Below are 15,370 nucleotides of genomic sequence, written 5' to 3'. Positions count from 1 at the left end.
CCCCCTGGAGGGAGCAGAGACAATAATGAATGTGCTCCGCAGTGTCAAATAACGGGTGGGAGGGTTGAACGAGAAGCTGTCACTGACGATCTCATTTCCCTCCCCTCCCCCTGCAGGTTCACTGCTCCGACCCTCTATCGCTATCAATCCAGACAGCCCCCTCCACATGTCCGGGATGCCCCTGGGAATCCAGTGCGTGGCTCCAGGCAGTTACCGTGAGGGCCGCTTCCAGATCCTGAGGTCAAGGTCCGTGGTCAAGGAGCACCGGCTGGAGCCAGGGTCGAACAGCGCCATCTTCCTGTACCGTAACGTCAGCGCTAGCATCAGCGGGACCTACAGCTGCCTGTACCAGAGGCTCGTGGCTGGGTTCTGGGTCACCTTCCGTGCCAGCCCCTCTGTCCCCATCCGGATCGCAGGTGAGTCACTTTCTGACACCTTTCCTCTCTCCGTCTTCGGAACCTGTTGCACCAGCTTTTCTATCACTGGGGAGAAAGGGCGTCGAAGGAAGCGCAAATCGCAAAATAATGTTGGTTTGCAGGTATTGTGGAAGTGCGGGAGAAGAAGGAGGAATGTTGTGCTTGGTTGTTCGAGTGTTGTAGACCAGAGAGACCTAGGGGGAACATAGTTGTAGAGAGTGGAGTCATTGGTAGACAGGGTGGAGAAGGAGACTTGAATCACAAGACAAAGTTGGTTTGCAGGTTATTAAGAAGGCAGCTGGAATATTGTCCATTTCTAGAGGGATCAATAAAACCATGGACGTTATGCTGCTGCTGTATAGGGTGCTGGTGAGGCCACACAGGGAGTACTGTGTACAGTTTCAATCTCCTTTACTTGAGAAAGAATATACTGGGCCCTGAAACGGATGCACAGGTAGTTGACAAGGTCAATTTCAGAGTTGAGAGGGTTGGCTGATGTGGAGAGACTGAGTAGACTGGGACTATACATTGGGATTTCGAAGAATGAGGGGGATCCTGTAGAAACAGATATAAATTATGAAAGGAATAATTAAGATTAAAGCCGGGAGGTTTGTTCCATTGGCGGTTGAAACTAGAACAAGGGGGCATAGCCTCAAAATAATGTGGAGCAGATTTAGGACTGAGTTGAAGAGGAACTTCTTCACCTAAAGGCTTGTGAATCTGTGGGATTCCCAGTGAAGCAGCTGAGACTCCCTTGTTGAATGCTTTTAAGGCAATGATAGATTTTTGAACAGCAAAGGAATTAAAGATTATGGTGAGCAGGTGGGAAAGTGGACCTGGGTCCATGAGAAAGATCAGCCATAACCTTACTGAAATGCAGAACAGGCTGGATGGGCCAGATTACTCCCTCTGTTCCTATTTCTTACATTTGGTATGCTTTCCTTCATTGGTCAGAGCACTGAGTACAGGAGCTGGAATGGCTGATTATGGCTTTACATGGACATTGATGAGGCCATAACTGGAATACTGTGTACAATTCTGATCTCCATTGCTAGAGGAAGAATGTTATTAAACTGGAAAGGATGCAGAAAAGATTTAGAGGGCTTTTGCCTGTGCTGCAGTCCTGTAAGAACCCAGGACTATCTTTGTCCTAAACCGATGTCCTTTGAGATGATGCCTTCTCACCCCAGACTAGCCCACAGGTGTAAAAAGACATTAATCTCTGTTAGGTTGTGGAAAATTTCCAAATTCTGGATCTTTTCAGAATGGCAAACTATAGATAGTGTTGCCCCAGAGGGATCAGTGCTGGGATCACAGTTATTTACAATAAATATCAACGAGTCGAATGAAGGAAAGTGAATAGACTATCAACAAGTTTGCAGTTGACCCCAAATAGATGGAAAGACAGGTTCTGAGGACGATATAAAGAGGGAGACAGATGAGGTTCAATGAGTGGGCTAACAGAGGGAATGCAACGAGGCACTGTGGCAGGAGGAAGAGATAGAGGAAGGCTATTTACACAGGAGAAAGACTGCAGAAAGCCACAGGACAGAGGGATTGTGAGGGAGTACACGTCTGTGAATTACAAAAAGCTAACCAAGTTCAGTGGGAAAGGCAAAAGGTCTTCATTTTGAAGCAAATGGTGCATAACAGATCTTTGAAGGTCTTTGCTAAAACTATACCAGGCACTATCAGACCACAACTGGGATACGGTGAGGAGTTCTCTATACTTGAAGAGGGATAGAGTTGTTTTGGAGGCAGCTCAGAGAAAAGTGGGGGAGTAGCTAAAGCATTGTTGTAACATTACAAAGTATTGGCTTTTTCACACGGGAGCATTGTGTAGAGTTTTGGTTCCCTTACTTAAGGAGGAATGGAGTTGTATTGGAGGCAGTTCAGAGAATATTCACTTGATCAATTCCAGACATGAGTGACTTGTCTTATGGCTAAAGATTTCACATTTTAGGTCTATAGGAGCTTATATGGGTAACAGAACAGAATGCAGAATAATTTTTTACAATGACAGAGAAGGTGCAGAGAAAGATCAGCTCTAATATATAAGAGGACTGTTTATAAGTATGATAACAGCAATGAAGAAGCTGATCTTGAATCTGTTGGTACAGTTTTAGACTCCCCTATCCTGGGGAAAAGACCTTGGCTAATCATTTTATCTATGCACTCATGATTTTTTTTAGACCTCTATAAGGTCACCCCTCAGCTTCTGACACTTCAGGAAAAAAGTCCCAGTCTCTCCTTATAACTCAAACCTTTCTAGTCTCAGTAACATCCTTTTTTGCATCCTTTCCAGTTTAATATGATTCTTCCTATAGCAGGGTGGCCAGTATTGAGCACATATTCCAAAAGTGGCCTCACCAATGTCCTGTGCATGCAGGACATTAACTACTTAACTACTATACTCAATGCTGTGACTGCCTTCATCACTATCCTGTTGACCTGTGATGCTACTTTCAAGGAACTATGAACCTGCGCCCCAAGGTCTCTTTGTTTGTCAGGACCCGACCATTAAATCCTGCCCTGATTTGCCTAACCAAAGTTCAATACCTCACATTAATCTAAATTAAACTCCATTTGCCTTTCAGTGGCCCATCTGATCAAGGTCCCGTTGTATCCTGAGATAACCTTCTTTACTGACCACTGCACCACCAATTTTAGTGTCATCTACAAGCTTACTAACCATTCTTCTCCAAAATCTCTCTATTTGACAACTCCACCCAGGTCCCTAGCATTAAATGTCCTGCCCTGGTTTGCCTTCCAGCATCAACTCCCTGCTCTTAACCTCCAAAACTTGGCCAATCAAGGCAATATCCCATTAGTCTCTGATGAAGGGTCTAGGCCTGAAACGTCAGCTTTTGTGCTCCTGAGATGCTGCTTGTCCTGCTGTGTTCATCCAGCTCCACACTTTGTTATCTTGGATTCTCCAGCATCTGCAGTTCCCATTATCACTGATATTATTTTATCCCATTAGTCTACTTGTCCACATTGTCCACTTGCTTACAGTTGCTTTAGGGAACAGAGAAAGGCTTTACTGTTGATCAAAGCTTCGTAACCATACCTCTATGGAAAATTATCACAGTACTTTGGCCCTGAAGAATGCTGCTCTCTCGAAAGTGCTCCGAGCTCAGTTGGTTGAAAATGATCTTGCTTGTCCCTCCTGTTTCAGAACCTCCAACAAAGCCCAGCATCTCTCTGAGCCCTGCGTTCCCTGTCTATCTGGAGGGAGAGACGGTCACCATTGAGTGTGTTCTTCCCAGCGGCATCTCCCTGGCTCAATTTTGGCTGCGAAAGGGCTCAGTCTCTGTCGTGGAGGACACAGCCGGCCGACAGTCCTTTAGATACACGATTCGGAACTTCACCCATAGCAGCGAGGGGCTCTATACATGTTTGTACAAGACTCTGGTATCCGGTCACTGGATCACATCATCTCCCAGTCAGTCTGTTGCCATCACTATGACAGGTGGGTTGCAGCTACCCCTGGGTCTGTGATGTTAACACTTCCTGAGAGATTTCTGTTCACTCAGACAAAGGAGCAGGAGTAAGCCATTCAGTCCATTGAGTCAGCTCCTGTCACAAACCACCACTGACTAATCCCCAGCCGGTGGCCCATCGCCTTGGTATCGCAAGTGCCTATTTGAAGCCTTCTTCAATGTGATGAGGGTTTCCAACTCTCCTGCCCTTCCAGGCAGCAAGTTAAAGGTGGATAAATGGCCAGAACCTGATCAGGTGTATCCCAAACTATGTGTGAAGCTAGGGTAGTGATTGTTGGGTCCCTTGCTGAGATATTTTTATCATAGATTGCCGCAGGTGAGGGGCCGGAGGACTGGAGGTTGGCTAAAGTTGTGCCACTATTTGAGAAGGATGGTCAGGAAAAGTCAGGGATCTATAGACTTGTGAGCCTGACACTGGTGCTGGACAAGTTGTTGAAGGGAATGCCAAGGGTCAGGATTTACATGTATTTGGAAAGGCAAGGACTGATTAGGGATAGCCACCAAGACTTCGTGTGTGGGAAATCGTGTCCCACTATCTTGATGGAATTTTTTTGAAGAGGTGACAAAGAAGATTGATAATGGCAGAGTGCTGGATGTTGACTATAAGGACTTCAGCAAGGTATTCACCTAGCTTCTGCATAGCAGACTGGTTAGCAAGGTTAGAGCACATGGAATCCAGCAAGAGCTAGCCAATTAGTTACAAAATTGGTTCAAAGGTGGAGACAGAAGGTAATGGTGGAGGGTTGCTTTTGGGACTGGAGGCCTGTGACTTGATGTGTGCCATAACAATCAGTGCTGGGTCTGCTGCTTTTCATAATTTATATTAATGAAATGGATGCAAATTTAGGAGTTACGGTTAGTAAATTTGCAGATGACACCAAAATTGGAGGTGTAGTGGACAATGAAGAAGGTTATCTCAGAGTACAATGGGGACAGATGGGCCAATGGACTGAGGAGTGGCAGATGGAGTTTAATTTAGATCAATGTGAGGTGCTACACTTTTGAAAGGCAAATCAGAGCAGAACTTATACACTTAATGATAGGGTCCTGGGGAGACCTTGGGATACAAGTTCTTTGTTCCTTGAAAGCAGAGTCGCAGATAGAAAAGTTGGTGAAGAAGGCATTTGGTATGTTTGCCTTTATTGGTCAGTACATTGTGAATAGGAGTTGGAAGGTCATTTCGCGGATATGCAGGTCACTGGTTAGTCCAGATACTGCATTCAATTCTGATCTCCTACCTATAGTAAATAAGTTGACAAGGTACACAGGAGCTGCTTCATAAGATAAGGCCCTATTGTGTTAGAGGTGGGGTACTAACATAGACAGAAGATTGGCTGGATTGCTGAAAGTAGAGAGTGGGAATAAAAGGTTCCTTCTCAGGATGGCAGCTGGTAACTCATAGTGTTCCACAAGGGTCAGTTTTAGGACCACACTTTTCACTTTATAAATTAATGATCTATATCAAGGAACAGACGGCATTTTGGTTAAGTTTGTAGATGATACAAATATAGATAGAGGGACAGGTAGGGACAGGAGACGCAGGGAAGCTGCAGAAGGATTTAGACAGGCTAGGATAGTGGGCAAAGAAGAGGCAGATGGCATACAATGTGGGAAAATGTGAGGTCGTGCACTTTGGTAAGAAGAATAGAGGCATGGACTATTTTCTAAATGGGGAGAAAATTCAGAAATCTGAATTGCAAAGAGACTTGGAAGTTTTAGTCCAGCATTCTCTCAAGGTTGAGTCTGTAGTTAGGAAGGCAAATACAATGTTGGCAATTATCTTTACAGGACTAGAATATAAAAGTAGGAATGTACTTCTGAGGCTTTATAAAGCTCTGGTCAGACCATGTTTAGAGAATAGTGAGCAATTTTGGGACCCATGCCTCAAGAAGGATGTATTAGCCTTGGAGCGGGTCCAGCGGATGTTCATGAGAATAATCTCAGGAATGAAAGGCTTAACATATGAGGAATATTTGAGGACTCTGGGTCTGTACTGGATGGAGTTTGGAAAGATGAAGGGAGATCTAATTGAATCTGACAGAATAGTCAAAGGCCTGGACGGAGTGGATGTTGGGAAGGTGTTTCCATTGATAGGAGAGACCTCATTAATCATGAAGTGCTTCAAGAGGATTGTCATGGACCACGTCAGCTCCAGTCTTTCAATCTGCCTCGATACCCTACAATTTGTCTACCAATGTAACATGTCCACAGAGAATGCCAAATCCCTAGCCCTGCACTCATCCCTGGAATGTATGGACAACAAAGACACCTACGTCAGACTCCTGCTCGTTGACTACAGCTCCACCTTCAGCACCATTATCCCCTCTAGATTTATCTCAAAATTGTGTGACCTTGGTCTCGGCTCTGCCCTCTGCATCTGGATCCTCAGCTTCCTGAGCCACAGGCTGCAATCAGTGAGGATAGGTAACTGCACCTTCTTCCACAAGAACACTCAACACTGGAGCCCCCCAACGATCCAGTCTCAGCCCCTACTGTACTCCCTGCACACCTACAACTGTGTTGCGAAATTCTGCATGAACACCATCCCCAAGTTTGCTGATGAAGCCACTGTAGTGGGATGGATATATAATAATGATGAGTCAAAATATAGAAGGGAGATAGAGGGCTTATGAAAACAATCTCTCTTTCAACATTGGAAAAACTTCAGAAGTGATCATTGACTTCAGAAAGAAAGGCAAACACCACCACACACGCATGAGGTGTAGAGCTGGATGAACACAGCAATCCAAGCAGCATCAGAGAAGCAGGAAGGCTGATGTTTCGGGTCAGGTCTAGACCCAAAATGTCAGCCTTCCTTCTCCTCTGATGCTGCTTGGCCTGTTGTGTTCATCCAGCTCTACATTTTGTTATCTTCCATCCATCGACTCCATTTACACCTCTCACTGCCGCAGAAAGGCTGCCTACATCATCAAAGACCCGTCGCATCCCGATAATGACCTCCGACAACCTCTTCCATCAGGCAGAACATACAGAAGCCTGAATACACACATCAGAGTAGCTTCTTCCTGGCTGTTATTAGACTGATAAATGGACTCTTAAGCTTCAAATTTTGATTGATCTTGCTAATGCTGATCATGCCTAACACACACCCTGTGCAATGTAACATGTACCTCTAAGTCATTTTGATCTGTACATCCTGGCTTTCAATGATCTGTCTGTACTGCTTGTAAACAAAGCTTTTCACTGTACTTCGATACCCATGACAATAGATCAATCAGTCAAGACCAGGATCCAAGGACACAGCTTGAGACTAAAGGGAAGACCTTTTGGAACAGAGATGAGGAGAAACTTCTTCAGTGGTGAATCTATGGAATTCATTGGAGGCTGTGGAGGTCATTGTGCACATTTAAGACAGAATTAGATAGGTTCTTGATTGTCAAGGGGAGAATGGGCTTGAGAAACTTATCAGCTGTGATCGAATGGGCTATATGCACCAAATGGCCTAATTTCTGCCCCTATGTCTTATGGTCTTAGATTTTAGGTTGTTAAAATCGAAAGGTTTCTGAAAAAAAATTACAAGGATTTTGGAAGTTTTGACCTGTTGGGAGAGGCTGAATAGGGTGGGCTTATTTTCTCTGGAACATTGGAGGCTGAGAGGTGACCCTTATAGAGTTTCATAAAATCAGGAAGGGCATGGATAGGGTGAATAGTCAAGATCTTTCTCCCCAAGGGTAGGAGAGTTCAAAACTAGAGGGTGTAGGTTTAAGGTAGGAGGGGAAAGGGACTTGAGGGATAACTTTTCCACACAGAGGGTGGCATGTGTATGGAATGTGCTGCCAGAGGAAGTGGTGGAGGGTGTTACATTTACTATTTTTGTTGAAATTGATCTTGCTTGTCCCTCCTGTTTCAGAACCTCCAACAAAGCCCAGCATCTCTCTGAGCCCTGCATTCCCTGTCTATCTGGAGGGAGAGACAGTCACGATTGAGTGTGTTCTTCCCAACAGCATCTCCCTGGCTCGGTTCCGGCTGCAAAAGGGCTCAATCACCATTGTGGAGGACACAGTCGACCGACTGTCTCTCCAACACACCATTCAGAACCTCGACAACAGCAGTGAAGGGCTCTACACTTGTTCCTACAAGACCCTGGTGCTGGGTCGCTGGGTCACTTCGTCTCCTAGTCAGTCTGTCTCCATCATTGTGACAGGTGGGTAGCAGCTACGCCTGGGTCAGCAATGATAATGCTTCCTGGGAGATTTCTGTTCCCTTTGACGTAGGAGTGGATGGAATGAGACCATTTGGCCATTGTGTCTTCGATGGTTCTATTGCCACTTACAATCTGCCCCTAACCCATTTCTATTCAGGTCCCCCATCCAATGCCCTCTCTCCATTGAACCTGACCCTACCACATTTCCAAGCAGTACATTCCACACCCTAACTACTTGCTGGGTGAGAATGTTTTCCCCTCACGTCCCCCATGTCCTCCTCACTCTGTTTACACATCACTTTGATTCTACACCTCATCCAACCCCAATTCTTGTTGCTTTTCCGAGCGGGAACAGCTTCTCATTATCAACTCTGTTCTGGCCTCTCCCAACTGCTCGTGATTTTGAAATCCTGTATGTGATCTCCCTCTCTCAGCCTTCTGCTCTCTCAGGGAGAACAGTCCCTAACTTCTTTGATCAATCCTCATCGCTGGAGTTTCTCATCCCTGGGACCATTCTTGTAAATCACTTTTCCACTCTCTCTGATAACAAAGTGTGGAGCTGGGTGAATACAGCAGACACACTTTCTGACGAAGGGCCAAAAACGTCAGCTTTTGTGCTCCTGAGATGCTGCTTGGCCTGCTGTGTTCATCCAGCTCCACACTTTGTTATCTCGGATTCTGCAGCATCTGCAGTTCCCATTATCTCTCCATACTCTCTGTGTGTCTCTCTCTGTGTCTCTGTTTCTCTCTGTCTCTCTTTCTGTCTCTGTTTGTCTCCCTGTCTGTCTCTCTCTCTCACTCTCCATCTCTGACTCTCTTGTTTTCTCTCTCTCTGTCTCTGTGTCTCTCTCCTTCTCTGTTTCTGTCCTCTTCTCTCTGTCTCTCTTGAGCTCTTTCTGTCTGTCTCTCTCTGTTTCCTCCTCTCTCTCTGTCTCCCTCTTTATCTACATCTCTCTGTCTCTTTCTATGTCTCCCTCTCACTTGTCTCTGTGTCTCTTTCTCTTTCTCTGTATCTTTCACTCTCTCTCTCTCTCTGACACATTCACACCTTTCCTAAATTGTCGTTCTCCCAACTGTTCACAACAGTCCAGCAGACCTCCAGTTGAGGTCTAACAATTGTATTGTCTATAGATTGTAACACTGCTCATTGTCCCCAGATATGAAAGAGGAAAAGATCGCTTGTGTTTTTTTCATGTGCATTTCACGTGTTAGACACTAGTCCTGAGCAATCAATAACATCACTGACCTTGTAATCCAGGAACCCAGGCTAATGTCCTGGCCGTGAGCGCAGAGTGATATCTTCATATAGTTAGTTTCAATGCCATTGTGAGATTGCTGTTTCCTGTAAACATCCATCTGGCTTACTAATAGCTCAGGGAGGTAAATCTGCCCTGCTTATCTGGTCTGGGCCTCCATGTGATTCCAGATCCCACATCAATGCATTTGACTCTTAACTGTCCTCTGTCTAAAATGCTGACTGGGGCCAGCAATGTCAACATTACCTGAAATGTTTAACAATATTGAGTGTGTTGTAGCAGTTTAATATTTCTCAGTCACAGTTGGAGCGCTCATTGAAAAAGTCCAGTTTGGGCTCTGCCATGGCCACTCAGCTCCTGACCTCATTTTCAGCCTTGGGTCAAATGTAGACAAACTAGCTGAATTCCAGAAATGCGGTGAGATAGCCCTTGACATCAAGGCTGCATTCAACCAAGTGTGACATCAAGGGGCATCAGAATCAATGGGTAGCAGAGCAAATTCTCCGCTGGTCGGAATCATACGCGGCATAGAGGAAGATGGAGGTCAGTCATCTCAGCTACAGGACATCTCGGCAGGAGTTCCTTGGGGTAGTGTCCTAGGCCCAACCATCTTCAAGTGGTTCATCAATGACTTTCCTTCCCTTCATCGTAAGGCTAGAAGTGGGGATGCTTGCCAATGTTTGCACAATGTTCAGCATCATTCACAATTCCCAGATATCCAGACAACCCCAAGCAGCCCATGTTCTAATGCAACAAGATCTGGACAACATTTAGGCTTGGGTTCACAAGTGCCAAGTAACATTCACACCACACAAATGCCAGGAAATGACCACCTCCAATAATAGACAATCTAACCACCACCTCTTGACATTTGATGGTGTTACCATCACATAATTGCCCCCACTACCAACATTCTGGTGGTTACCATTGAGAGAGAATCTAAGCATCACCCCCTTGACATTCAGTGGTGTTTCTGTCACCAAATACCCCTATTATTAATATCCTAGGGGTTATCATTGATGGAGAATCTAACCATCACCCCCTTGACGTTCAATGGTGTTGCCATCACTGAATTCCCCCCCGATAAACATTCTGGGCATTATCATTGACCAGAAACTGAACTGGACCCAGCCATATCAACACAGTGGCTACAAGAGCAGGTCAAAGTCTGGGAACTCACCTCCTGACTCCCTGCCAAAGCTTGTCCTACCATTGACAAGGCCAAGTCAGGAATGTGAGGTAATAGTCCCCCGCGTACTTGGAGCAGTGCAGATCCAACAACTTTTGAGAAAGCTCGCGCCATCCAGGGACAAAGCAGCCCCCGCCTGATTGGCACCACATCCATGAACATCCACTTCCTCCACCACCAATGCTCAGTAACAGCAGTGTGTACCATCTACAAGATGCACTGCAGCTTCCAAACCCACGACCCACTTTCATCGAGAAGGACGAGGGCAGCAGATACTTGGGACTGCCATCTTCTGCAAGTTCCACTCCTCGCCACATCCCATCCCAATTTGGAAATATATCAGCCATTCCTTCAGTGTCAAAATTCTGGTCTCCACCCCACCCCCGATGGGCATTTTTGGTCTATCTACAGCATATGGACTGCAGCGGTTCAAGAAGGCAGCTCACCACCCCCCCCCCACCTCAAAGGGGCAACTAGGGAGGTGGCAATGAATGCTCGGCCAAGCCAGCAACACCCACATCTCTTGAATCCTGTATCTAAGGGAAAATAGACTGGGCATTGGAGGCAGTTCAAAGAAGGCTCACTTGGCTGATCCTGCATAAGGGAGAGGGTTGAGTAGGTCAGGCCTGTCATCATTGGAGTTTAGAAGAATGAGGGGTGATCGGATTGAAGATTCTTACACAACTTGATTTGAGGGGAGATGCAGAGGGAGATTGTTTCCCTTTTTGTGGGAGATTCTGGGACCAGAGGCGCATTATCTCAGAACAAGGGGGAAGACTGCGACTGGGAGAAATTTTTCTCTCCGAGGGGTGGGAGTGAATCTGTGGAACTCTTTTCTGCAGAGGCTGGGTCATTGAGTATATTGAAGGCTGAGAGTTTTAGTCAGGAAGGGGGAAATCGAGAAGGATAGAGTTGAAGGTGATCAGACAGCCATTGAACGGCAGAGCAGACCCAATGGGCAGAATGGTGGAGAAGCTGAAAGCTCACAATCTCTTACATTGGTGTTCCAGGGTTAACTCTGTCCGTGACTCTCTCCCTGAATCATCAGACTGGCCTGTACCTGAGGGGCAGTGCAGCGACCATGAGCTGCTCCAATCCCAGTGATTCCCAGCTCCAATCGTTCATATTCTACAAAGACAGAGAATTCTTACGCTCGCTGGAGGCACATCCCGACCAGCACATGGCATCCATTTCCATCGGAAATCTCTCTCAAGCAAACGGAGGGAGTTACACCTGCCAGTGTGAGATGATTGTGTCCGGGAGACAACTGTTATCGAGTCTAAGCAATGCTGTGTCAATAACCGTACAAGGTAACAATACCTGCTTGCCTATGTCTACTGAGGTAATGATCATCTGTATATTTCAAAAGTCTTATGGTTGTAATCAGTCAATCGTCACTACTGGAATGCCTACAGTGTATGGTCAATCCACCCTAACCTACACATCCCTGGATGCTATGGGGCAATTTAGCATGGCCAATCCACCTTTTGAACAGTGGAAGGAGACCGGAGAACCCGGAAAAAACCTGTGCAAGCATGGAGAGAATGTGCAAACTCCACATGGAGGCAAGAATCGAGCCTGGGTCCCTGGTGCCATGAGGAAGCTGCGCTAACCACTGAGACACCCCAAACAACACCCTCTTTACTAATAACATATCTGGGGTGCCAAGTTTATGATTTCAACAAAAATTAACAATTTATTATACAGAGTGCAACTTCAGCGGAACACAGATAAACTACAAGGCAATTGAATTAGTTTGAAAATGTGGATAACAAGCTAAACCAAATCAGTCTCCCTATCACTGGAGATGCAACACAGTGAAATGACAACATTGAATGGACCCCAGATTGCTCAATTGTCCCTAACCTGCTTTTACAAATAACAGATCTCAGACACCAAGCTTGTAACATAAATAAAAATTAATATTATCTATTATTATTATCTAACATTCAACTTTAGTAGAACACAGATAAGCTACAAGGCTAATTAATATCTACAATCTAAGCTCAATCTTGTTTGAGGACGAAACCTGACTCTCATATAGATGTTCAGCCAGACAGACAAGGTTACGGGATAAAAAAGAAAATGCATTGTCATTTACCAGTTCGATAATGATTCCAACGATCCGTGCCTTCACGAAATTATCCAGTGATTGCCTGAAACTCTAACCTAGTCCACCTGTCCTGGCTGTAACTATAACCAATTCCAAATTCTGTTGTCCGGAACTGTAACAGATAGCATCCATATTGCCTGAAACTACAACCAACTCTGCCTGTCTTTCCCTAAACTATAACCAATTCTGGCTATATTGTCCAAAATTCACAAACAACCTTCCTCGTGGAGGTTTCCAAATTCCCGCCTGGCCGTGCCAAAGGGAAAGGATGACTCTGTCAGTCCTGGTCACGGATTGGGAAGGGGTTGAGCCCTGCTGTCAGAATTTGTGGTCACATGCTGTCTCACTAACGTGGCTGCTGTTTCACTTTCAGAAGTGGTGAAGCCGGTGATAACCGTGCCATCAGCGGCAGTCGAGCTTGGAGGGAATCTCTCAATGATCTGCTTTGGTGAGGGGGTTCAGCCCGGTGAAGGATTCTTTCTACAGAGGGATGACGCAGCTTCCTTGCCCCACTATCAGACGGTATGGGAGAGAGACAGTTCCATTACCTTCATCATCACCAATGTAAGCCAGGACGACGCAGGAGTCTATTCTTGTGGCTACAACGTGACAGTCAATGGGACAGTGTTGGCATCCATCACCAGTGAAAGCGTGCAGGTGACTGTCTGCGGTGAGTAGGATGGAGGTGAAAACCTGGCTCTCTAACAGCAAGGTGTAATCGTTGGAACAGTTGAATGGGTTCACCCCAGCAGTGGGAGAGAAGGTGATGTGAGCCAGGAGGAAGGTACAAAAGGCAAAATCATTGGGTGGGAGAGAAATCGTTTAGATCGAGTGTGGTGGTTGGCGAGATTTATGAGTGAGTTGTGAAATTGACAGAGTTGCAATATTGCATCAACCGTCGGTTATGTGTTCACTGATGATGGCACAATGTTCAGCATCATACGCCACTCCTCAGATACTGAAGAAGTCCATGTCCGAATGCAACAAGATCTGGACAATATCCAGGTTTGGGCTCACAAGTTCAAAGTAACATTTGCGCCATACAAATGCCAGGCAATGACCAATAAGTTAGAATCTAACCATTGCCTCCTTGATATTTGATGGTATCACCATCACCAAATCCCCCTATTATTGACATCCTGGGAATTGCCATTAAGAGAGAATCTAATCATCATTCCCCTTGACATTCAAGGGTGTTGCCATTGTTGAATCCTCCATTCTTGGGGCTACCATTGATCAGAAACCGAACTACAGTCTCCACCTAAACACATTGACTACAAGAGGAGGTCAGATGCTGAGAATTCTGCGAATGAGTAACTCGCTTCCTGACTCCCCCTCTAAAGAATGTCCTAACATCAACAAAGCATATGTCAGGAGTGTAAAGGAATACTCCTCACTTGCTTGGAGGGGTCTAGTTCCAATAACATTTGAGAAGTTCAACGCTACTCAGGGACAAAGGAGTCCCCATTTAATTGGCAGCTCAACTTCTCAAAGGGGCAATGAGGGACAGCGTTCCTCTTTCCAATGCATTGACATCTTCCCTACAATGTGGGAACCACAACTGCATGTGTTACTCCAGCTGCAGTCTATCAAGAATATTGTGAAATTTCAGTGCCAACCTGCCTCTATAAAATTGAAATATTGCATGTTGATTTAACCATTTGTGTGTGGTGCAAGTTTGGTGTCACTTTATGGGTAGAGGAGGCGAATGGAAAGAGTTAACAAAATGTCTTTGTCTAATCCAGATTTCAGGGACCTGACTTTGAGCCAAGTGCTAACACGATATTCTTATGTGATCGGTGTAACGTTTTTGGCAGTGGTTCTCGTAATTATCATCGCAGTCCGAAGCCGAAACAAGAAGACCCAGGGTAAAGTGGTGATTTTGTCTCGTGGAGTCATAGCAACGTAGAAAGTTAGCAGGAGTAGGCCAATCGGCCCTTCTAAATTGCTCCATCTGTTCAATAGGATTGTCCAGCTCAGTCCCCTGTTCCACCTGCTTTAACCCCCAAGAGCTCCATCTAACTCATTCCTGAACGACATTCAATGTACTGTCCCCAACCGCTTTCTGTGGCAGAGAATTTCACAGGCTCCTCCACTCTTGAGGTGAAGACCTCATCTCAGTCCTTCCCTGTCTCCTTTAGACTGATTCTGGACTCCCCTAGGGTCGTCAGGAATATCGTTCCTGCTTTAATCCCTGTTAGAATTTCCTATGAGATTCCAACCCCTCATTCTTCTAAACTCCAGTGAATATAATCCCAACCCTCTTTGGTCTCTCTTCATCTGTCATCCCAGGAGTCATTTTCGGAAACCTTCACTGCGGTCCGTCAAGAATGTCCTTCCTCAGATTACGGAGACCCCCAAACCATGCACATGATACTCCAGGGAGCAGTCTCACCCCCAAACAATCACAGCGAGACATCCCTGCTCATGGACTCGAATCCTCTCACTATGAAGGCCAACGTCCCAGTTAACTTCCTCACCACCCACTGCTCCTGTACATTCATGGAAACGAGAATTGATTCGTTCAAAGCTTCAACTGTGAGAAAGACTCAAGTCACAGGGACATGTGTGGAACTGGATCCTGTAATCAATACAGGTTTATCACTGGATTACAAAATGCACAGTAGGAGAAAGGTTCTGTGTGGGATGCTTCACGGGGTGGTGTGTACTTGTTGGGCCGAAGGGCCTGTTTCCACACTGTAGGGAATCTAACCTAATCTAATATTGA

The 15,370-nt window shown here is 45.7% G+C and overlaps 1 protein-coding gene across 1 annotated transcript in view; it reads left to right on the top strand.

Moving 5' to 3' along the window:
- Nucleotides 1-15,370, top strand: part of LOC125448464 (uncharacterized) — a 60,869-nt gene that overhangs the window by 41,349 nt on the left and 4,150 nt on the right. The window contains exons 19-24 of the mRNA XM_059641284.1: nt 117-416; nt 3,595-3,888; nt 7,791-8,084; nt 11,540-11,839; nt 13,016-13,312; nt 14,388-14,510. Coding sequence (XP_059497267.1) covers nt 117-416; nt 3,595-3,888; nt 7,791-8,084; nt 11,540-11,839; nt 13,016-13,312; nt 14,388-14,510 — 1,608 coding nt within the window. The remainder of the gene's footprint in view (nt 1-116; nt 417-3,594; nt 3,889-7,790; nt 8,085-11,539; nt 11,840-13,015; nt 13,313-14,387; nt 14,511-15,370) is intronic.

The sequence above is a fragment of the Stegostoma tigrinum genome, chromosome 41 (assembly GCF_030684315.1).
Source record: "Stegostoma tigrinum isolate sSteTig4 chromosome 41, sSteTig4.hap1, whole genome shotgun sequence".
NCBI lineage: Eukaryota > Metazoa > Chordata > Chondrichthyes > Orectolobiformes > Stegostomatidae > Stegostoma > Stegostoma tigrinum.
This window is presented reverse-complemented; position numbering and strand designations above follow the sequence as displayed.